The sequence below is a fragment of the Cavia porcellus genome, unplaced genomic scaffold (genome assembly GCF_034190915.1).
Source record: "Cavia porcellus strain 051 isolate PalLab524CR breed Dunkin Hartley unplaced genomic scaffold, mCavPor4.1 scaffold_2, whole genome shotgun sequence".
NCBI classification, from domain to species: Eukaryota; Metazoa; Chordata; class Mammalia; order Rodentia; family Caviidae; genus Cavia; species Cavia porcellus.
Genome location: NW_026947485.1, coordinates 83,485,574 through 83,510,552, shown reverse-complemented (window position 1 = coordinate 83,510,552; position 24,979 = coordinate 83,485,574). Strand labels below are relative to the sequence as shown.

At 38.8% G+C, this 24,979-nt stretch overlaps 1 protein-coding gene across 7 annotated transcripts in view; it reads left to right on the top strand.

Moving 5' to 3' along the window:
* Xpnpep1 (X-prolyl aminopeptidase 1) overlaps positions 1-24,979 on the top strand; it is a 62,320-nt gene that overhangs the window by 3,577 nt on the left and 33,764 nt on the right. For 5 of the 7 annotated variants that reach the window (XM_063244680.1, XM_063244681.1, XM_003475215.5 and 2 more), the window contains exons 2-3: positions 11,957-12,045; positions 19,451-19,575. In XM_063244680.1, coding sequence (XP_063100750.1) covers positions 11,957-12,045; positions 19,451-19,575 — 214 coding nt within the window. The remainder of the gene's footprint in view (positions 1-11,956; positions 12,046-19,450; positions 19,576-24,979) is intronic. The other 2 variants (XM_013158361.3, XM_063244682.1) reach the window with 1 other exon arrangement.

Sequence of the window (24,979 nt, the reverse complement as noted above, 5' to 3'; positions counted from 1 at the left end):
TCTATTAAAAGTGTTCATTTCATTGAATCATACAGCCATTACCATAATCAATTTTAGGCATATTTTATCACCCCCAAAATAAATCTTGTACCCATTGATAATTTCATTTCATCTGCTCGCCAGGTAGGCACTTATGCCACTGAGCTAAATCCCTGGCCCTGAATACTTGGGTACAAGTTCTTAATTTTTATTTAAAAGCTTTTTTGGCTCAAGGGATTGAACCCAGGGCATTGTGTGTACATTCTGGGTAAGCACTGTACCACTGAGCTACATGTCCAGCTCTGTATTTAAGGATAAGTGTTGTCAGTTTTGATCCCTGAGCATGATCCCTGCGAGTGGGATTATTTGGGTTGTATGCTGATTCTGTGGTTAAGTTTTTTGTGTTTATTATTTATTCTGAGACACGGTCTTGCTCTATAGCTCAGGCTGGTCTTAAAATCACTATATAGTCCAGGCTGGCCTGCAACTTGTGAGGCTCCTCCTATCTCAGCCTCCTGAGTGCCAGTATTACAGGTATGTGACACCACACCTGGCTTGTAGTTAATCTTTTAAGGAAGCATAAGACTGAATTCCAAAGCTGCACCCCCATTTTACATTTCTAACCAGCACTGTCTGAGGGTTCTTGTTTTGTACTTTATCACTCACACATTTTTTGACTTTTTGATTGTTACCTTCTTATCGAGTATTAAGTGGTTTCATTGTGGTTTTTATTTGCACTTGCCTAATGACTAATGATGCTGAGCATCTTTTCATGTGTTTTTTAGCCATTTCTCACTAGAGAAATATCTAGTCAGGAACTATTCCTGTTCCTATTTTAAAATTAGGTTATTTATCTTTTTATTGTTGAGTTGTAATAGTTCTTTATATGTGCTGCATGATAGACTCTTATTACCAGATTTGCAAATATTTTCTCTAATTTGTGAGTCTTCTATTTTCTTTATCTTTTCTTCATCTCTTGCAATGTAAAAACTTTTAATTTTGTTGAAGTCTGGAGTATCTGTATATTCTTCTCTTGCTTATATTTTTGCTGTTGTATTTTGAGAATTGTCATGCTTTATTGCGTTTTCTTTTAAGGGTTTTATTATTAAACTTTTGTATGTATATGGCTGATACTTTTTTTTAAATTGTTTTTTGAGAAAGGTTCTTGCTTTGTAGTTGAGGCTTGAACTCTGATCTCCATGCCTCAGCTTCCCAAGGGCTGGCATTACAGGCATTTGCCACCGTGCTAGGCAACAGATAGCATAGTGAAGAATCCTTTTTTTCTTTTTTTGCTCTTCCTTTATGTCCTTTATCCATGTTGGGGCACCATTATGGTTTTTGTTTGTTTTTATTTGTGAGATAGAGTCTTGCTGGGGAGCCCAGGCTGGCCTCAAGCCCATAGTGATCCTCCTGGCACAGTCTCCTAAGTCCTAGGATTATAAGCCTGTTCCACCATGCTTGCTTTCTGATACATTTTGAGTTAATTTTTGTACATGGTAACAGATGGGTCTAATTTAAATCTTTAGCAAATAAATAACCAGTTGATCCAGCACTGTTTGTTGAAGAGATGATTCTTTTTCTCATTGAGTAGTTTTGGCACCCTTGTCAAAAATCAATTGACAGTAAATTTAAGAATTTATACCTGGACTCTTCAGTTTTAAAATATCGAACGGTAAATATATCCTTATACAGTGCTACCACATTGTCTTGATTACTTGTAGTTTTGTCTTTTTGAAATTGTGGAGGGTAAGTTTTCTTTCAAAAATTTATTTTTTAAAGATAGTTTTGGCTATTCTAGGTCCCTTGTATTTCTATATTTTAGGATCTGCTTGTTAATTTCTCCTTAGAAACCAGCTAAAATTTTGATAGGGAACATTTGAATCTATAGATTAATTTAGGGTTTATTGACATTTTAATAATATTAGATCCTCCAAGTCATGAACATGGAATATCTATTTACTTAGGTCTTATTTGTTTCAGCAACCTTTTGTACCTTCTGCACCACTACTTTTTTTCTTAAATTTATTCTTAAATATTTTACTGTTTTTGATGTGATCATAAAGGGATTTAAAAACATTTCATTTTTAATTGATCATTGCAAGAATGTACAAATACAGTTGATTTTGTATCTAGCTTTTGTCTTTTTCCTTTTTATCGGTACCGGGGATCGAACTCACGACTGCCTGCTTGCAAGGCAGGTGCTTATGCTGCTGAGCTAAGTCCCCAACCCCCTTTTTTACTTTTTATTTTAAAGAATAAAACCAAGCAAAATAAAACAGAATAAAGGCAATCAAAACAAGACAGTGTAAGTAACACTGGACTTCAAAACAAGGTAATAGGAAGTTATTAAGGATTACCATAATGCCTCTTATTGTTTTCAAAATAGCTGCCCATATTATTAGACACAGGAAAATCAAACAAAACACAACAGAATAGAACCAATCAAAACAAAATAATAAACCCAATGTAAGACTTCAAAACACGATTATAGTAAATAAAACATAGCTACCATAATATATCTTATTATCTTGGAATAGTGCCCATGCCATCAGATATAATAAAATCAAACAAGACAAAACCAAACCAAACCAAACCAAACAATGAAAACAATACAGGACTTCAAAACAAGACAAAAGGGGGTTAACAATGGCTACCAGAAGGAGCTTTGGCTTACCAGAACAATGGCTTTCAGAAGGAGCTCCCCCATAGAAGCTATACTTCATATTGTTATTCTGTAAATAGATGATCAGATTACCAGCTTTAGGCCTACAAAGTCAATAAACACTAACCACTATAAGCATTAAGTTATATTTTACTTCAATAGCTATCATCTCAGCCTGTGTTTCTCCAGATCAGCCAGTTGCTCACAGGGGTTGGGGAAGAGGGATCTTGGCCCTTCTTGTCTCCCAGTCTGTACGCTGGAGGGGCTGGCATCTAGTTGTCTTCCCTGTGGCCTGCGCCTGTTTTGTTTTGAGAAAGGGTCTTACTAAGTTATCCTGGCTGGGCCTGAACTTGCAAACTTTCTGCTTCAGCCTCTTAGTATCTGGGATTACTGGCAAGTGCCACCATGCCTGGCTGTATCTTGCATTCTTGATGAACTAATTTATTCTATCTTTTTGGATGAATCTTTTATCTTTAAGACAGTGTCATTATCTAATTGCCATGGATATATATAGGCAGGTAAGTTAGTAAGAAATGTTACAGGCAGTCCGATGGGGTAAGCCCTTGAAAGGCTGAATCAGGACAGATATATTACAACTGTGGGTGGAGGCATATTCCTTAAAGACAATACCTTGGGCTAGTGCCTGCCTGGCAAGCACAAGGTGATGAATTTAATCCCTGTACCAAAATAAAAAAAATACCCCCAAAAGACAAGAACATACCATAAGATAAAAGAATGAGTATAGGGCCAGGCATATAGCTCAGTGACACAGTACCTGTGTGGCAAGCATGAGGTCCTGAATTTGATTTGTGGTCAAAGAAAGAAAAGAATGGCTATAGCTACTTACTTCCCCAAAGAATGAATGGCAGTAATTGAAATTTTAAATAGATATCCATGCCTTGGGTAGGAGACCAAAACCTCTTTTTCAGGAAAAGTCACTATTAATTCCATGTACACTTGCTAGTGATTCACTTCTCGTGATCCTCCACTAAAAGATTATACTTGTAATCTTACTGGTTGACCATAGTTCTGCCCCACTTCATGCCTACCTTGTGAATTCTCATTGAATCAGTGTTACCTAAGTGACTATACTTGTACTCTTATTAAGTGATTATAGTTTTTTCCACTTTAGACTTGCCTCACCTTGTGGTTTTGCTCTATAAAACACTCTTGAGAATTGAGGTCCTTGGTAATCCACTCAAGATCCCTTGTGTCCCTGTTAGTCTTTCTTTCTCTAATAAGTATTTTCTGCTCTTAACCTCTGTTATTCCTAGAATTCATTCTTTGATTTTAGAGAACACAAACTCAGTATATAGTTCCCCCATTTTATAGGATTATTTGGAGGTTCTGTATCATTCCTGTATCAGGTAGAACTTCTAGTACAGTGTTGAATAGCAGTGGCAAGAGTAGTTATCCTTTTTTTGTTTGTGATCACATGGGAAAGAAGTCAGTCTTTCAGCATTAGGGATGATGTTTACTTTGGATTTTGTAGTAGTAGTTGTCAAATTGAGAAATTTCTCATTTGTTGAGTATTTTTATCATGAAGAGAGTTGGATTACTTTACGTGTTTTTTCCATGTCATTTGAGATATCATGTAGTTTTTATTTTTTATGATATGTTACTTTAATTGATTTTCAAATGTTGAACCAACCTTGTATTCTTGGTGTAAGCCCACTTTGTAATGGCACATGCTAGTTTTTATGTTGTTACTTGATTCAATTTGCTGGTTTTTTGTTGAGGATTTTTTCACTTATATTTGTGAGAAATTAATACATGTTTTGTAAAAATAATGGGTGTCTAACTTTTGTTTTTTGGTGGTGCTGGGAATTCACCCTCGGTTGCTAGGCCAGTGGTCTACCACTGAGCTACGCTCCCTGTCTTTTTTTTTTTTATGAGAAAATACGTGGTTTCTGCATAGTTAATTACATCTTACTCTGTATGGTGCAACTGAGAAGTAGTTACATGACAGCAAGTGTGGAGTGATTGGTAACAATGTCTGATGTTCTGATTCTGGCTATGTGGTAGACTAAGCTAATATGGACTACTACCAACACATGAAAATATGGTTAAAATATAGTTAAATTATTGTTTAACTGCCTCTCTGACTTTTTCACCTACTCACTTACCTTTCTTTTTTCTAACAGATACTAGAGTGGCTGCTTTTTTAAGGTACACCAAGTATACTTCTGCCCCATGGCCACTGTATATGCCATTCTTTTTTCTGGAGTGCTCTTCTCCTTGAAAGTAACATGGCTTATTCCCTCACTTGCTTTAGGTCTCTGATAAAATGTCAATTGTTCTTAGGGAGACTTTCTTGACTAACTCATGTGAAATCACTTTCTTATCTTGCAGATATCCTCTTCTCCTTGCTCTGCTTTACTTTTTGTTTTTTAATAGAACATGTATCTGTTGCTTTATTTCCTCTATTCTCCCTCTTCCCTTGCCTCACCCCACTGAAATAAAGTGTGTTGTCCTTTTTGATTTTTGTGTCTGGAATAAGGTCTGCATTAGGGGAGAGTCTCAATGAATATTTGACTGAGTAAACTGGAAAGAAAAATACCAGACAGTAAGAGGAAACTTAAAGTCTGAAAGATGTACTAGTAAGCTGAGTCTTGGAAGGTTATCAGATGTAGATGAAGGCCTTTATGTCTGTGGTCCAGACAGGAAACTTGTGTGTAAATCTTCTAACTAGGAAATTAATGTGAAAATTATACTTGTAATACTTGTATGAACCAGGAAGTATGTCATTCACAAGTATATCTACTTGTAGATAGACTTGTAGATACAAGTAGATAGTCTTTACTGAAGATAAACTCTTAATAATAAACATATGTACGTAGTTGGATGAGCAGCCAACTAGGAGAGGAAGCAAATCTAGTGTTTCTGTCTTTTTTTCATCACCAGAATAAAATACCTGTTATCCATATGTTATGGTTTGTGTTCAGGTGGCCCCCCACAAGCCTCATGCAGTCATGAATGTGGCTAAGTCTAGCAGTTGGGATTAGTTTGTTGTCTAGTGCTGGGATTGGTGAAGTGAGTGCTGCACCACCCAGTGGTGGATCTGATATACAGTGTAAGGGTGGGAAGAAAGCATGTTTTTCCTTCTCTTTTGCTGTTTGCTCTAGTGGTTTGCAATGGCCACAAACAGCTGTCCTGCCATGCTATCCTGCCTTGGAGCCAACTAAGTATGGACTGAAATCTTGATAACTGTAAGAAATAAACCCTTCCTTCTTTAATGTTGGGTGGCAGTTATTTTGTCTCGACAACGAGAAAAAAGTAACCAAGACATCTTAACAAAGAAGCTTATTTGGCTCATAGTTTCAGGGGATTCAGCACATGGTTGGCTGGCTCCAAGACAGAAATGGCATGGAAGGGCATGGTGAAGGGGTGTGGTGAAGGAAAGCTGTTGGCTGTATGGCAGACAGGAAGCAAAGAAAGATAGAAGTGTATCTTACCTAAGTTGTGTGCCCAGTGCCCTGCTCCTTTCCAACAGGCTCCATCTTTGAATATGGGACTTGGGAGGGGCATTTTAGACTTAAACCATAACATTATTTTCCTGGTCCACAAAAGGCTTATGTGTATCTCATTATGCAAAATGCATTTAGCCCATTTCTAGGAGCTCCTAAATAAATTCTTAACAGATTTAACATTGCTGAAAAGTGCAAGTCTAAGACTCCTCTGAGACTCAAGACAAACTCTTAGTTGTGAATTCCTATAAAAATAAAAAAGAAAGTTAAATATTTCCAATAATCAATGGCACATGGTAGACATTACCATTCTAAAGAGAGAGAGAGAGAGAGAGAGAGAGAGACAGACAGACAGAGAGAGTAATAGGAAGATAGAAATGAATGGAAACAAAACAAAACTAAAGTCTAGCAGGGCAAACATTAAACCCATGACCAGCGTAGGGCAGATTGTGAAATCCCAAAGGGCTTGGGTAACCCTGACCCTATGGCTTTGCTTGTTGCAGCCCATGTGGCCTCTCTTTGGCTGGCTCCACTTGAAGTGGATGTTCCACATTCCTGGCAGATGTTTCGACTTCCTAGAATCCCTGTTGCCTGTTCGGCTTCATTGCCATAGCTTTAAGCATCACTCTATCAGGGGCTTCTTTTTTTTTTGGTACTGGGGATCAAACTCATGACCTCATGCTTGCCAGGCAGGCACTTACACCATTAAAGTAAATCCCCAGCCCTGTTGGAGCTTCTTGCAAGGACTATGACTATATCACATCTGACTTGCTGTTCCTTTCTTTGAAATCCTGGTGAAAGCTTCTGTGATCCCAGATCTTTTGTGTTTTACATGCCTGAAAACCAGTGCTGTCTATCTGGATGATGCCACAGTCTTCTGTTAGCTTGAGCTGGCTCACTAGCTCTCCTTGGGTCACAACTACAGTGGCTTGAGGATCTGGATGGCTAAACTTGGCAGTTTACTTCCTTAGAAGGCCCTGCGTGAGGAGTGCCATGGGGGCTTGCTTGTCAAAGCAGACTTTAAAATTCTTTTTTAATTTTAAAGGGAATAAAACAGAACCAAACAAGACAATGAGAACAATATTGGATTTTAAAAACAAGGTGGAACACAATCCCCTATTATTGCCATACTGCATATTGCTATCCTCTAAATAGATGTTCAGACTACCAGTTTTAGGCCTGCAAAGTCAATCAAACAATACAAGCATTGTTTTTTTACTTTAGTAGCTATTATCTCAGCCTGTGTTCCTCCCAATCAGCCAGTGGCTTACTGGGGAGAGTAAATTGGCTCTTGTCTTCCAGCCTGCCCCCTGGCTTGCTCACAGGAGGGTGTTGGTATCTTGAATTCTCCCAACCTGCATGGTTGCTGCTGGCTCATAGGAAGGGGTTGGAAAGCAAAGACTTTTAAAGGAGTTTACTTTTTGTTCTCTTGAGTTATGATGAGTGGGGTCTGTCCCTTTTGTGAGATACCTTCAAGGCATCTTTCGTATTGTGCTGATGCAAAGTGCTTGACTTTTTAAAAAATGCTAATGTTTTCTGCAGTCAAGCTCTCCTTTGCCTTAACTTTACAAGTTCCTTTCTGGCCAAGTTTCAAATTTTTCACATCATTTAGGTACACTTTTTATTCTGAGACTCACCATAGTGTTGGCTAAAAGCAGTCAATAGTACCTATCTCACGATCTAAATGTTGAGCTGGCTTGAAATTTCCTCTACCAGATTCATTAATCCATCATCTTTAAATTCAACTTCACAAGTCTTAGTAGTCAAAACATAGACAAATTCTTGGCCCAAATGAAATACTCATAGCCTCCAGTCAGTTTCCAATACAGTCCTCATTTCCATCTAAAATCTCTTTCGTCTGACTTTCACTGTCTGCATTCCTATCAGCATCCTGAGCTTTGACTAGAATTGATCATCAAGCTCTGCTTCTAGCATTTTAAGGCTTCTCCAGGAGAGCATTTCCAAATCTTTCTAAATTCCTCTTGCAAAACAGATTCTGAAGGATCAGGAGTTATAAGCCAGGTGTGGTCACAGCAATGACCCATATTTGATCTCATATTTGATCTAGCAAATATGAGAATTGCTATCCAAAGGGAAAGTTTGAAAAGAATTATTTAAAAAAAGACCTAAAAGGGAGATCCTGAAGATGGCGGCTTGCTAGGTAGCTAGGTAGAGAGCTTCTCTGGAAAAACAACTCAGACGCTGGAATTTGACATGGAGAGGGCCGGATGAGTGGAGAGGGACTCTCACAACCCCAAGAGGAAACTGAAGGAAAAAGAAAAATAGGAAGAGGAAGGAAAAATACAAGTGGAGGCCTGGAACTGGGCATGCTCACTGAGCCCCATTCCACACTGTGCTGGGAGGGCCATGGAGTCACATGATCCATGGTCGTGCTGAAGTTGTGGCTGCCGATAACGGGAGTTGGTGAGTCCCGAGCCCTTGGCAGGAGGACAAGGTGCAGTATGGAATGGAGCCATGGTGGAGAGCTGTATTAATTCTTGGGGAGTGCTGGAAATTGGGTCTTGCATTGGTTGAGGCCAGCTGGCAGACATTTGGAGTGGGGCAGAGTCTGGCACTGCGGAGGCAATCAGTCAGCCACTCTTAGCTCAGAGAGAACTGGTAGGATCAGCTTGGGCTGAGTCATGCTCCTAGTCGGGACCCAATAGCCAGGGATGGAACTGTCCTGACCCTGTGACTTCTGCCACAGCACAGCCTAAGTTGCTGAAGGCATGTGCCAGTTGACTGGCTCAGAGAAGAGCAGTTAGCTCACAGTCCCTGTGTGCACCTCAGATAACAGCAAACTGGAGAAGGCAGCAAGCCCCTAGCCAGCACGCTTCAGAAAAACTGTAAGCAATATGGAGAGGACCTGAGACCTCCACCACACCTGTCTGAAAGAAACCAGAAACATGACAAGAGAAAAAAATAAGAGAAAACCTCCAGCCGCTGACCCTAGGAAAATAAGCCCAGGAGAGGTAAATACAGAAGAGAACCAATGCAACAATCATGCAATATTAGCCACAACATCAGTGGACATAAATACCTTCGTGACCTCATAGACAAAATTAAAACTAAAATTCTAATCCAAGATATAAAAAGATTAATTAAAGAAATGTTAAGCCCCTCTCAGGAAAACACAGATGGAAGAATGGAGGAACCCAGAAAAGGAAGAGAATCCTTTGGTGAAGAATATAAACAAACTCTAGAATACATGAAACAGATCAAAGAGATTATCAGGAAACTAAAGACTCCATTGAAAGCTGGCAAAATCCTTGACAGAAACTAAAGCTAGCCTTTCAAAACTTGAAGAGAGATTTACAATGTGTGATCATGAAAGAAAAGACCTATTAAAAATAACAAGGAACCAGGAAGTAACAATTCAAAGGCTAGAAGATGACAAGAGGATCTATAACTTAAGAATAAAACACATGAACAAAGAAGCAGGAGTAACCACAAATGAATTACAAAGGCTATTCACAGAAATAATTAAAGGAAAACCTCCCAAGCATTGGAAAAAGAAATAACATCCAGATAAATGAGGCATACATAACTACAGTCAACTACAACCAAAACAGATCTACACCCAGACATATAATAAGATCCCAGAAATCCACCACAAGAACAGAATATTAAAAGCAACCAGAGAAAAGAAGCAGATCACCTATAAAGGAAAAATCATCAAAATAACGACAGACTTATCAACACAAACTATCAAGTCGAGAAGAGCCTGGGGGAAAATAGACCAAGTCCTGAAAGAAAATAACCTTCAACCCAGATTGATGTACCCTGAAAAACTCTCTCTCAAAATTAATGGTGAAATAGGATGTTTCCAAGACAAGGAGGAACTGTAGGAGTTCATGGCCACCAATCCAACCCTACAAAAAATACTGAAGGACATTCGAGAGAGAGAGAGAGAGAGAGAGAAAGATTCCAGCAACAGTGGCAGAGAGGCCTCAATGAACGGGGCAGATAGTGGAATGAAGGAGAAAAGTGGACAAATAATAGCAGAAAAATAGAATAGCAGAGATGAGGCAGAGATGGTAAGCTATAATCTTTAATATAGATAACCTTGATACGATAACAAAAAGAAACACAGGCAGAGTAGATGAGGAGGCAGGATCCATTGAGATGCTCTGAATAGGAAATATACTCAACCTGATAGAGGGTTAATAAATTGAAAGTCAAAGATGAGAAAACAATGCTGTATGTGACAGGAACCAGAGAGAAATATGGACAACTCATCCAGCAGCTGCAGATAGATTGGAAAGACATGACACATTTTTGTAGTGGAGAACTACTCAGCTATAATGAAGGAAAAATTGGAGGCTTTTGTAGGTAAAGGAATACAACTTAAGATCAGACCCAGGGGTACAAAGGTTCAGAACCACTTTGTTAAATACCATAATCTTAAAAACTAAAGGAGTTAGTGGGACCCAAAATGTACAAAGCACCCTTTGAAAGGGAAAGGGGAGGAATTGCCTAAAAAAGGAAGGCAGAGGAAATTGTTAATAGTGTATCAGGATTTCAAAGCCACATTAGTCTTATCACTCTGTTTAGTTTGATTTTATTCTGTTCTAGTGTGTCTACTTATACTAGATTCGAGGGCACAAACAGCTATCCCCAAAATAGCAGGATATACTATGGGAACTATGCTTAATTTCCTATTAACTTAAACTGAAGCCCTGTATTACTTACATTGTCTTACTATGACTGATCTTACTTGAATCTGGTTTGTTAGATCACTGATTTGTCTTGAATGATTTTATTCGAATTTAGTAAGCTTGACAGTATCAAGTCAAAGAGTAGAGGCAACCACTCTGAAGATGACAAGATGCAATAAGATACCCATTCTGGTTTGATTATTAACTACTTTTGAAGATCTGCAATGTCTCCAATGATGTGTTTTTATTAATATTGCTATGTAGTACTATGTTCAATTATATTATGCCTGATGATATAGACAATTCTATTGAAAATAATAAGAGACATCATAGTAACTTGTAGATAAACTAATATTGTGGTTTTATATGTCTTTTTCATTTCATGTTTTTCTAGGAATTTGTTTTGTTGCCCTGTTTTAATCTATTTTTCCCTATAATACAGAAAGGATAGGTATACTTGTAGAGATTCACACATGTATAGAATTTCTAAACAGTTTTAGAGAATAGATAATATAATGCCTGATGTAATGAACAAATACTCTGAAAAAGAAGAAACACTAAGATATCCAGTGCTAATTCTGTAGCATTATGATATAAAATCTAGCGATACTATTATTCTCTGTTCAGAGTGATATTAGTCTAGTTTCTTTTGTTTAATTTCAACATACATAAAGATATAGACAGTTATATTTCCAGTGGACTTGCTTTGAAATCCATGTTTCTTAAAATTGTTTCCTTATGATCTGTTTTGTAATGTTTAATCTTACCCTCTTTATAATAAAAAAATACCTAAAATGATTAAATTGCTGTGTGAAAAAACAGAAAACAGACTTAAAAGAATAGGGACATCATAAACAAAAATAGGCAAATGTGAAATAGAACCAAATAGAATTTATACAAGTGAAAAACAATCATTAAGAGTAAAGTCTTTTTAGTTCATTATATAGGAGAATAGATATGGTTGAAGAGAATTTGTGAAGTTGGAATAACAACTGAAATACTTGCCTGTCATAATAGCTTACTAGTGCATGTCTTATCTAAAACTTCTGTTTAGTCCATCACTGATACCGGGGTGAGAGTTCTTCTGACTCACTAAGAGAACTGCTAGTCAAGTTGATGTCTTCCTTGACTAAGCTTGTCTCATTTATTGTGATCAAAGTCTGCAACATTCTGTGCTTTCTGTTTTTAAGGACGAACCACCAGGATTTTCACCTGAAAAACTTAAGAATAATTGAGCCTAACGAAGTGATACACTCAAGAGACACAGGTGTGGAAGCAGGTAATAATAGTTTTTATAAATTATATAGAACATTTCAAAAGGATTTTAGATTTCCTGCCCCAACCCCAAGTTGAGTGAGAAGAGAAGGTAAAGAATCAGTAATGGATTATGTCTAGGGGTGAGGATCTGGAAATATAAACACATTTTGTCTTCTGCCTTCCTGATGCTTGGATACTGGATATTTACCACTTTCTTTTAGGTAGTAAGTCAGAGACTAGTTTTTGTTGGTGGATGGCTTTTATTTTTTATTTTTCCTAGGGATAGGTGGTAATTGTGGGTGGAGGTAGATTTCCATTGAAAATGTACTATTATAGTTCTTCTGATCTTATACTTCACCTCTGATACAGTTCCTTATTAATTATTTTAGAAATTAGCTTTTAACCTTTCATCAGATTCTGAAATGAGAAAAATACTTTGTTGTGCTTTATAAATTGAGTTTGCTTCTAGGGAAGTCTTTTTTGGGAATTATTTCCTGGGACTATCCATTCTCCCCAGAACTTAATTGTCTGATAAGTTGCTAGAAATCTGAATTCTGAAAAGTGGTGTATTATTGTATTTCTGTACTGGTAAGCCAGTGCTTTCTGTAGACTCCCCAGGAAAAACATAACATTTCCTTTCTGCTGACTGAAACATTGATCCCTTGAAGTGCTAAGAAATCATGACTGTCTAATCTTTATTTAGCATAGCAGTGCTATTAACACAGGCAATTTTAGTTCTTTTTTCTTTAGAAATATAGATACCCGACACATTTTGATTACAATAAGAAGTAAGAGAAGGAGGAGGAAGAAAAGTAAGATAAAGGAAAAATTAAAGAAAGTAAAAAGGGATTTAATCATTAAGATTTAGAGTTAGAAGATAAGTATTTAAAAATCATATATGAGGAAATAAGAGTTTCAGTAGTCCTAAGTTGTAGGTGCTAGCTGTAAACTAGGTCCCACATGTTTTGATTCTGCTGGTCTTAGAATTCTAAAAAAACTTTTAAGTCCCCCAGAGAGTATGGTGATAAGGGAGCATGGGCTTGAGAATTGGATTGACCTTGGGTCCTGGTTCCTGATGATCCAGATAACTTGGGTAGCTGCTTAACTCTGTTTGACTCCTGTTTCTTTATGTGTAAAATAGGAATAATGAAACCTTTCATTGGAGTATACTGTGAAAAATAACCATTAATATATGTAAAGTCCTCTGCCCTTCTTTAGCAATGAAACAGAAACAAATTGCAATCTCTAAAGCTAGAATATGCATGTTGGAAGAGCATGTGTGCATGTGTTAGGATGCTGAAATTGGAGTAAAACAGCCTCTTCTCTTCTTATAAAAAGATGTGTGGAAATCTCAGCTGTTGCTTCAGATCTAGATTCAAAAATTTATTTATTTATTTTTTATTTAAAGAAAAAAACATAAAAAGGGTAGAAACAATACAGAATTTCAGAAAAATAAACAGTAAGAAATCACCAGTCGATAAGTTGCATACTGCATCTTAGAAATAGTTGCTCGAGTTATAAAATTAAAGCATACAAAGTGATAGTCAAACAATGACACTGCAAATAGTTCTGCTCAATGATCCAACAAGAACTTAGTAATATGTTTATGAGTCCTACACACTTGTTTTCAAAAATGTATCTTAAAAGATTTTATTTTAAAGAGAATAAAACCAAACAAAATGAAACAGAATAAAGCCAATCAAAACAAAACAATGAAAGCAATACAGGACTTTAAAACAAAACAAGATAATAGGAAATTATCAAGGGTTACCATAATGCCTCTTGTTATCTTCAAGATCACTGCTCATACCATCTGACAATAAAATCAAACAAAACAGGACAGAATAAAACCAATCAAAAGAAATCAATGAAAGTGATATAGGACTTCAGAACAAGAAAATAGGAAATCAGAAATGGCTACCATAATATATCTTGTTATCTTCAAAATAACTGCCCATACCATCAGATGTAATAGGCTCAAACAAAGCAAAACAGAATAAAACCAAACCAAACGAAACAATGGAAATTATACAGGACTTTAAAACAAGTTAATAAGAAATTAATAATGCTTAGCATCTTCCCTTTTTATATGTTTCCTCCCCTTTCACTTTCACAATACCTGTTGTACATTTTGGATCCCATTAATTCCTTCAGTTTTTTTATTCTAGGGAGACAACACAATGTTTACCTGTGTGAATCTTAGTCATGTCACCCCTGAGCATGATGTCAGGTTGCATCCATTTACCTACAAGAGCCTCGAGATTATCCTTTTTATAGTTGAGTTGCTTTCCATTGTTAAAACCACCATTTCTTTCTTATCCATTCTGGGTCCCCCAGCTCTCCCTGCTTTTTTCTGGGTCCCCCTTGCGTGGAGCATTGTCTTGTCTCCTCCAGCCTTCATCCATGAATTATTTTTTGAGTCAAATGTGTTTCTTGTATACAGCATGTTGATGGGTCCTGTCTCCCGATCTGCTCTGTTTGTGTTTCTTTTTATTGGTGATTTGTGTCCCTCTGCGTTAATGGTTATGAACAACATACACTGGTTCATCTCTGCCATGCTAACCTTTTGCTGTTGGTCTCCTACTTTTCCCCTCTGTTCAGTTGCCTTCCCTACTCAGTGATCTCCCTCTGCTGCTGTTCCTGGATAAGTTCAAGTATTTTTTGAGCTCCTATAATGTAGTAGTTGTTGTGCATGGTACTTTCTCACACATTACTTCTTTAATTCTCTTGTCACCTAATGAGGTAAGTATGTTGTGCTGTAATGTGCAAACAGTGAAAAGCCTTGTTTGTGATAAAGACTAAAGGTTTAGGAACTTATTTCTAAAAGCAGATTCATATATGTAAGACATTTCAATGAGTCATTCTCTTTAGGGCATGACTTAAAAATACCTGGCAGTGTATAGTCTAATATTACATCATGGATTAGGCCTGTTGCTCTTGACTTTCTACTTCCCTACATAACTTTGCTTAGTTTCTGGCTGCTTTGGATGTTTCTGAAAAATATGAGGGTATGTAATGAGCACATATCATAATACAGCATCATCTAAGTTCTTAGCTTTCTTCATTTCCCATAAGATTTATTTTTTTGGGTCTGAAAACCAGGGACAAAAAGTTGTGACATTCAGTTATTTCCTTTTTTTTTTTTTTACATTTAGTTATTTCTAAGAGAGTGTAGGTATGTGTTAGGTGCCGGGCTAAATAAACAGTTATGGAAATGAGATGGCCCCTATTTTAGGCCCCATACACCGCTGTTATACCACTTAACCACACTGCATTTAAGATTGTTGTATTCTAATTCCAACCATTGCAAGTACTTGCATAACATTTATTATGTGCCAAGCACGCTAAGTGCTTCATAGAGAGTAACTAATTTTATCTTCATAAAATTACCCCACCAGCCATACCAGTCACAACTTTTACTTCCTCTATCTTTTGGGCTTTTTTTTAATGCTATTTTCTCCATGACTGACACTTACAGTCTTGCAGTCCTATCTTTCTTCACCTCAGGCTGCTCATCCATTCAGTCACTTGCAAGGCCTATTGTTTTTGTGGTTACAGCGTTCCAGCCACCTCTGGAAGTAGAAAGCCATTGTATGTGTCTCAGCAGTACACCGCATGACCTCAGCTATTGCCTGTTTCTGTCTTCACTACATTCACTGTTACTTCCCTGCCCCTTACCATATTCTGTTGGTTCAGCTATTGGGAGTTCTTTTGCCATGTCTGATGTAGGTGACAAAAATGTGGTTGTGGGCCAGGGATTTAGCTCAGTGGCGTAAGCGCTTGCCTGGTAAGTGTGAGATTGTGAGTTCAATCCCTGGTACCCCAGCCCCCCCATAAAAAAATGTTGCATTCGATTAGAGACAGCAGCTAAATGAGATGGGTTTGAAGATGAGAAGGAAAGAAGACAAGTGTTGAGAGCAGTAATGGGGGCAGGTGACATTGTGGAGGGAAGTAAATGCAGTAATAGTGTGGCTCATGAATGCTTTTGTTTGCAAACAGTTTGGTTCACAAAGCGTTTGGTAAAATTTTGTTTGTGTTCATAAACTCCTGGGTGACAACATGACCACAGACTCCTCTCCAAACCAAAGGTAGCATGTTCCCCGAAATAGTAAAAGAAAGTAAATTTCCTAAACTGAGGTACCATTGTCTTCCACTATAGTAGAGTGGTACTGATGGTGCTAATGACTGGAGATGAGATGAGATGGCCCAGGGTGTCAGACAAGAGGAAGAATGAATGAAGAGGCAGGAGGTGGTGAAGGGTGATGGGGTGTGGGGGGAAGGGAGCAGGTTAAGGTGGTAAGGAAGCAGAAGGTGTCTTTGGCTAGACTGACTGGGTTTTATGCTCATCATTGGTTAGCTTTATTGGTGAGATTAGTGGCAGTAATGATACATGTCAATAACCAACACTACAAACATTATAGTTGGTACCACCAATGTCTCTAAGTCAGAATATACATAAATTAGAAGCCAAATTCTATATATAATAATCTTAAGAGAAATTATATTGAACTCCATCAGGCAGTTGCTTTTTAGAAAGCCAGGTGCCCAGGCTGTGTTTCAGACCAGTTAAATCAGAAGTCCCCATAATTCAAATGTCCACCTAAGGTTAAACCACTATTCCAAAAGAAGTCTTCATTTTTGCTTTATTCTTTTAAAAATATGTTAACTTGCCTAGAAATATAGTTTGGAAGAATGACAGATCTATTTTGAATCTCTAGAGTAAAAGTTTTTAGATGCCCACAATCTTACAAGATTCTAGTAAGCTTCGCTTTGGATTGAGTGAAGGTGTGGCATATAAATGTAGATCAGACCAGGTACCTCTGACCTCTGTTTGATAGGTGAGGAGTTAGTTATAGGCTTAGTAGATTAGACAGAAGAAAAGGATGCCCTCTGAATGAATAGTGTGCAGAGGCATTTGTAAGGTAAGGAACATGGATATACTTGAATCATGAGTAGTTTTCAGTGATTCTTTGATTACTTTGGTCTTCTGAGACTTTTCAGTTGGAGCCTGTGGCCTCCTGCTATAGTTGTTCTTGTTGCAGGTGATGAATGGGGCACTTTTTCCATGAGTCCTCCAATCAGCATGGTACCTCCTAGAGGAATCTGTTGGAGTTGAAGAAAACAGCTGAGTTATAAAAACCTCAGGGGCTGGTGGTGAAGCAGAAGCAGCAAATGAAAATGTTAGAGAATCGAAAAGTCAGTAAGTAGAGTGTGAGCCAGAGCTAGTGAGGACATCAGTTTTTGAAAATAACCTGAGTATGGTTGCCTCCTTTATACATGGCATTGTACAATAGAATGATTTTGGTTAAGTACATTCTTTATCTGTTTAAAAATGACTCGGCAAAATCCAAAACACTGACGGTACCAGATGCTGGGAAAGATATGGAACAACCAGGACTCTTGTTAATTGCCAGTAGCAATGCAAAATAGCGCAGCCACTTTGGAACACAATCATCAGTTCGTTATAAAGCTAAATAAGCTTTTACCATCCAATTCAGCAGCGACATTTTTTGGTGTTTACCCCAGTGAGTTAAAAGTCACAAAACCTACTCATGCTTGATTATAGCAGCTTTATTTATAGTGACTAAAATTCGGAAACAACCAAAAAAACCTTTCAGTAGGTCAGCAGGTAGTCTGTAGTGCATCCAGACATTGTAGTATTATTCAGGACCAAAAAGAAATGAACTATCAAGCCATGGAAAGACATGAAGAAACCTCACATGGGTATTACTAAGTGAAAGAAGCTACCTACTGTATGATTCCAACTGTGTAACCATCGGAAAGGACAGAGGTATAGAGACAATAGGAAAGATCAGGTATTGCAGGGGGTGGGAGAGAGGGTGGAGTACAGAGATTTTAGGGCTGTGAAAATATTCCATATGATACTACAGTGGTGGATATGTCATTATACATTTATCAAAATCCATAGACTACAACAACGAGAATGAAATGAAAAGTAAGCTGTGGACGTTGGGTGGTAATGACATGTCTGTGTAGGTTTATTAATTGTACAAATGTACCACTCTGATGGGGGAAGTCAGTAGCAGGAGAAGCTGTGTGGTTGGGGGCTGGGGCTTATGGAAACTCTGCTCAGTTTTGTTGCAAGCCTATAATTACTCTTAAAGATAAAGTCTATTAAAAATGAGTGGTGAATCTCATCATTCTACTTCAATTCTAATCATACAGTTTTGTGCGGATAGTATATAGAGTTGTAAAATATGCATGATCCTTAGTCTATATTGGTTTTCTTTGATGTCACTTTGCTGTGTATCCATGAGACTATAGCTATGGTGTTTATTAGAACTATTAACTGATCTCAATATTTTTTGAGAAAAGGTCTTTTTGAAGAACCAAGTCAGCCTGTATTTCTGTGTCTTCTTCACATAGAAATAGTTTCTTATATTCACTAGGAGGCAGTGCACTTTGATTCTGACTACTGACATATTTGTAAAAGATTAAGACTTCCTGTAGGGACACATATAAAGTCCCTATCATTTCTTTTGACTTGTGTTTTTCTGTTCCTGTTTCATGTTTTGTAGTTCTGGTTTTACTGGGTCCCCTGGGACTGACTGGGTCATAGAATCCATGCCACATTTTAAAGAGGAAAATACTGAAGCCTTGGTCCCTTTTTCTCTGAGGTCACGCAACTAGGTGGTACCAAGTAGTCATGGGCTTAAGACTGAGCTTTCTTTTGTTTGGCTAATGAACAAATACTTTATAAAATATACTTATTTTAGAGCAGCTTAACTTAAGAGGCAGAAAAACGTCAGAAGATGAAGATAACGATCACTCCAATTTACTTATCCCAAAATAACCACTATTAAAACTTTGTGTGACTGTCTTTTTAGGAATTCCCCCCCTTTCTTTCTCTCTCTCTATATATACAATTTTGAATAAGTAAGAACCATCAGTATGTGTCCATCTATAGTCTGTTTCCCCACCAGTATTGTGTGGGCATCTTCACAAATCAAATAACAGCTCTATATAATATTTTCCTATGTCTGTGTAATTGTTAATAGTTGCTTAGTGTACTGTTTTAGGTAATATAGTTTATTTAACAAGTCATGTATTATTCTACTTGTTTTGCTACTATAAACAAAGGCCAACACCTGTATATTTATACACTTGCTTAATTATCTCCTTAGAATAAATTCCTGGAAGGAAAAGAGGTTAGGTAATAATCAATTTGGAAATGAGTATTAGTTGCTCCAGTTTTCTTGCCACATAATGACTGTTTGGAAGTAGTATTTGAGAAGTGTAAATATTAGTGTTTCTGGCAGTTTTGGACTTGATCTAGCATTGGGGTGTTGAGTTTGAAGGTCTAGCTTGGGTGGGGCAGAATGTGGAAGGCACCTAGCTTGCTTTAAGCTGGTCATTGAATTGCTGGAGTCAGGCTGGTTTTGGAACAAACTTTTCTGTTGTTGCAGACAGCAAAATGGCTCCAAAGGTGACTTCGGAGCTGCTCCGGCAGCTGAGACAAGCCATGAGGAACTCTGAGTACGTGACAGAACCAATCCAGGCCTATATCATCCCGTCGGGAGATGCCCACCAGGTACGGAGTGGAGCTGGGCTGAGGGTGGGACTGGTTAGCCTCCCTTCTCTTTTCAGTCTTCCTCCAGCTGTATCATGTTTGTAAAATTCTAATTGTTGGCCTATGGCCAAGAATGTCTTCCAGGGCTTGACACAGGGACACATATCCAGTAGGGTCCCACTGATTGCCTACTTCCTTGTTTCTAGTGAATTCAGGCAGCTACTGATAAATTGTGAAAAAATGGACAAATTAAGGGGCGGAAGTCTAGGATCTTTTTGTTACTGATACACTACATCACATTTTCTCTGCTCACCCTAGCGGGATTGACTTTCTTGCCTCCCTTTTGCCTATCCAGGTGGCCCTATTACTCTGCCATGGCTAGAAGGTATCTCTACCCTAGCAGTAATTAGGGGTGTTACTGAAAACTCTCACCCTCGCCACCACTTTTGATGATAGCAACTCAGTAAGTTCTTCTTCTGTTGAGAAGACTGTTGAAATAGGGGTGAGTTGCATTTAGAGAGACAGAGCCCTCGTGGAAGGCTGAAGGCCAGGAGGATGAAAGAACTCTAGGACCCACAGAAGGAATCGTGAAGTGTTCTAGTGCCTATGTGGTGGTGATGGTGCAGTAGGGTTACAAAGGTGAGTTTAAGATCAAATTCCTGCCCTCAATCTCTCTACAGTTTAGTGAGAAAGGAAATGATATACAAAGTGCTATTTTTCTTTTTCTTTTTTTTGTCTTTTTTTCATTTTTATCGGTACGGGGATCGAACTCAAGACTGCCTGCTTGTAAGGCAGGTACTTTTGCTGCTAAGCTAAATTCCCAGCCCCACAAAGTGCTATTTTTCTATAGATATCTATACACTTTTTCCAGCCTTCACTTATGCGCAAGGTGCTGCTTTAGGTACTGTGCATGATACAAAGATGAGAATTATTTTTGGTCTCAAGAAGCAAACAATTCACTAATAGAGTGTGATGTACATACACATAAGTATACTGCTGTGCAGAATGTGGTGCTTGTTGTGAAAAACTGACAGAGACCGTAGAGCTTCGAGGGTGCCAGGGCAGGGTGAGGGAAGGTTTCATAGAGCAGGGAGATATTTCAGCAGAACTTGGAAGATGGGTAAGTAGAGGACAGAGTAGAGAAGGATGGAAGGAATTCTAGGGAGGAGCAAAGTCAGAGAAGCTGGATGCTTCTTGTATGTTTTAGGAAAAGTGGTGGTGGGTTTCCCTTAGCAAGAGCCCAGGGAAATAAAAACCATCAGTAGGAAATAAGGTGGTGCTGTAGGATTCTTCATTTGTAGGTGACAGCAACAGTTTCCGATATCTTGAGCACAGAAAGTGCTGTGTGTGGCTGGGCAGAAGCATGGCACACGCACAGCTCCCTGTGCTGAGGGTGCCTTCTGGAGTGCTGCCTGTCAGCCCTTACCCTGGGAGTCTGGACCCTGAGGATGGGGTGCAGCTGGCCCAGGGAAGGACTGGGGTTCACTTTTGCCACATATCTGTTTCCCTTTTTCAGCCTGTAGGCTAGGTAGTGTATACCTGGTAAGTGTATGTTATGTCTCTTTCTCTCTGACTTTCAAGATCATTGAGAGCTGAAACCTTAATCTTCAATCGAGTCCCAAGTGAAAACCTGACTGGTATAAACCCTTGGTCCTGCTTGATGTGCTCCTGTGTGGGGTGTCACAAGGCACCCAGCATAGGGGTGTAGCCCTTATGTGTACCATAACGGAGGGTGTGGCAGATGAGACTGTGACCATAGGCTGAGCTAAGATCCAAAAAGCTCACCTACCTGGCTGCCCTCTTTTTGCCCCTTTCCAAAGGTCCTAGGCCACGGGCTTGTGGCAGTGTGAAGCCTGCGTTGCTTTAGACCAGCCTCAAGATTAGACCCTGGCCTGGAGACGTGAGGTCTCCTGGCCTCAGGAGCAAATAAAACACAAATAAACAAAGGGGTTGGAAGACTTGAGGCAATGGCTGTAAGTTTAGGATACATGGTGCTTAGAACAGTGTTCTTCAGACTTGTGTTTTGTGGTGTGCCTGTGGTGTCTTGTGAGATGTTCTGTAGAAAATGTATTCATTGGCCTGGAAAATAGTTGAAATGTGCTTAACAATTTTTAAAATTGTAAAAAAAAGTTGCATGAAACCTACCATTGTAACCACTTAAAACTCAATAGTACTGTGGTGGTAAAGGTGTGCTCTAGTAAAACATCTCTAGTGCTTTTTTTATCTTGCAAAACTGAAATTCTGTGCTCTTAGATATACCTGTAGTTGTTAAATAACAACTTCCTATTATCCCTTTTCCTTCCCCTGATAACTGCCATTCTACTTTTTAAGATTTTGACTGTTTTACCTATTTTCTATAACTGGATTCATGCATGATTTTTTTCCCTTAATACTGGGGATCAAACCCAGAGCTTTCGCTCTGAGCTACATTCCAGCCTTTTTTTTTTTCTTTATATTTTGAGCCAGGGTTTTGGTAAATTGCTAAGTTGCCCAGGCTGGGCTTGAACTAGTGAGCCTCTTATTTCAGCCTCCCAGAAGGCTGAGATTGTAGGTGTGTGGCAACACCTGAGGCATGGTTTGCTGTTTGTGATTGGTTTATCTCACTTAGCACAATATCCTCAAAGTTTAGCTGTGTGTGTATTCTGAAAATGAGACCAGGCCATATGTTAATTTTTGCTCCAAAAGATGTAGTAGGGCTTATTTTCGGGGGACATCTTGTTTTTTCATGTACTGTAGTTTGTATTTATTCGTCTATAAAGATTTACCTTTATTCATGTACATAAATCTGCATGTATTCAGATACAGTCATGCCATTATCTGGAATGTCGTTATAACTCTTCAAAGCCCAAATTTGACCTGAATGTCTTTTTTCTTTTTTAGGACAAAGTCTTGCTATGTAGGTCAGGCTAGCTTTGAAATCACTGTGTAGCCCAAGCTGACCTTGAACTCACAGTAATCCTCCTGCCTCAGCCTCTCAAGTGCTGGGATTTCAGCTGTGCACCAGCATGCCTGGCTTTGACCTGAATGTCTTGCGACTCCATTTCTTGTAGAACCATTGACCTCAATCTCTCCAATAGCTTTCCTTACATGACCACTTCTTATCCATGTGATCTGCTTGGAGTATGCTGGCAACTCAGCTGTCAGCAATTTTATCCCAGGGTGACTTCACCCAAGTCACGACCTCTTGCAGGCCCGGTTTCACAGTTTCCATTAAGTCAGATATTAATTGAAGACTTACAAGACAGGTAGTGGCAACAAAAATGATGGTAGTTAAGAATGATGGTTCACACAAAAGTGATGAAAAATTTCAGGCACCAAAATTTACAAAACACTTCTTTATGTCACATGAGTTTAAGTCCATCTATGGCAGCACATAGCAGATTGAATTATGAGGGTCCATGTCAGGCACCAGCACGCCCCTTCGTTATTTAGTATGCACATTGTCCTTGCGCCTACACTCTGGTTATTTGACAGTGGCTCGAGTTCATCTATTACACAAGCATTTTCCTCTTGTCCGAAGGTGCTTGCTTGGGTATTTACAAATACTTGATTATAATTTATGGTATCATTTATTTTAAGTTTTAATGTCAGTTATGTTTATATAAAATTATATATTAATATGTTATAATTCAGTACATCTGTCATGTGTTGCAACTGATGTACTAAATGTGTCTGACTGACAATCTTGACTGAGGCTTGTTTTTGGGTTGGGGCTTTACATGCTAGGGCTTATTTTCCAGTGAGGTCTTATTTTCTAGGAAATACAGTCTGACAGGTGTAAGGTGTAACTACTAAATTTATATTGGACAGTTACCTAACTGCAGGGCTTCTTAGGGCCTATGTGGATGTGTTTCACTCTCTAAAGAGGAACAAACAGTGTTCATTGTTTTGTAGCCTGTAACGTTTATGAAATTCTCATGTCACCTCAGGGGTGGAGTACAGACTGTATCTTTGTTGATTCATAATAGCACTTTTTGTACCAGAATGGGTTAGAACTCGCTCGTCAAGGAAGTGAGCAGAAGAAGAGGTCAGAGCATAGAGGGGAAGTGAGGAGGACATAAGCATCGGGTGGGCGAGGGCACATCCCCGGGCTGCATAGGGAAAAGCTAGAAAGAGGTTGGCAGTGCGGGAGGAAACCATGGTGGCGAGTGCACTCCTCCTGTGTGGTTTAGGAGGCAGTTGGGAGATGAGAGGAGACTGGCTGGATTTGAGGTTGCGTTTGCTCAGGGATCCTTTCACTCTTTGTTCATGAGAAGAATCAAGGTTCAGCAGCTTCATTGAAACCACATTTTCACCTTGACCAAGTCCTGGATGAGTAAAGAGGTAATCCGTATGCTTGGAACCAAGTCATGGCAGCATCATAGTTTCAAGGTGCTGGACTTCCTACTGTTTAATAGCCCAGCCCCAGGCCTTGCTTAGGGAAGTCCTTTTTTCTTCTCTTAGCTGCCTTTGATGAGCCCTTTGCTGCCTCCTGTCTGTCCCAGGCCTTAGCTTTTGTACTTAGGCTTTGTGTCTCAAAGACTGGGGTTCATCAGTGGTGTTTCTCTGTCTGTCTTTGAGACTCTGGGCAGGCTGATTTGAGTGCAGGCACTCTTATCTCAGGGTGGAGCCGGGTGGTGGTGCTTGTTACTGGAGTGCATTGTCTAGTGGTTTGTTCAGATTCTTCTGAATGTTCCTGGCACTGTCCTTGACTGAACAGTCCTTGTCTGAAGTTGGGGAAGTCCTCTGAAAGGAGCCTCACAGGCTGCCATGGGGCTCTAGCTAAAGACTCTGGGATAGCTCTGTTTGTGAACCTCAGCTTCGGGGGGTGGCCTCACTGACCAGAGGATGACCTTAGTGCTACTTGAAAGAAAAGGTGAAGGTTTCTGGCTAAGGTGTGCTTGAAGACTTTGTATTTCAGTTTTGTTTTTCTTTTACTTAGAGTTACAATTATGGTCTGTAAAATCTGTGTTTACGAGCAGGAAACGTTCTTGTGGGCCAGGCTAGGCCAAGTTGATCTGCTGCTCAGGAGCCTTTTTTTTGCACCATAATGCTGGTTTTTGGGATACTGTGAAGGCTTTTTTTTGTCGTTTTAAAACCAAAACATAGCATTTATACATCTTAAGGGGGAGCAGTATGGTAATTTGATACACATGTATGAGGGATAATTGAAAGATACAGTGAATATTTACATTTAAAAAAACCTCAGTAAAGGACACATTGCCAAGAATGATGGGGTAAGTCTGTTCAGAATGAGGTGGAGTATTTTGAATGTTTGAGAGGGATTAATGTCAAGGTGTCTTACTGTAAAAACTTTAAATTTAAACATTCACGGTGTTTTTTTTATCCCCTCTCATTGATGAAATGTTTACAGTGATTTATGTCCAAATAAAACTGGTAGAGTGTGTTGTCATCCATCTTACTTGCCAAATCTGGCATTGTGTGA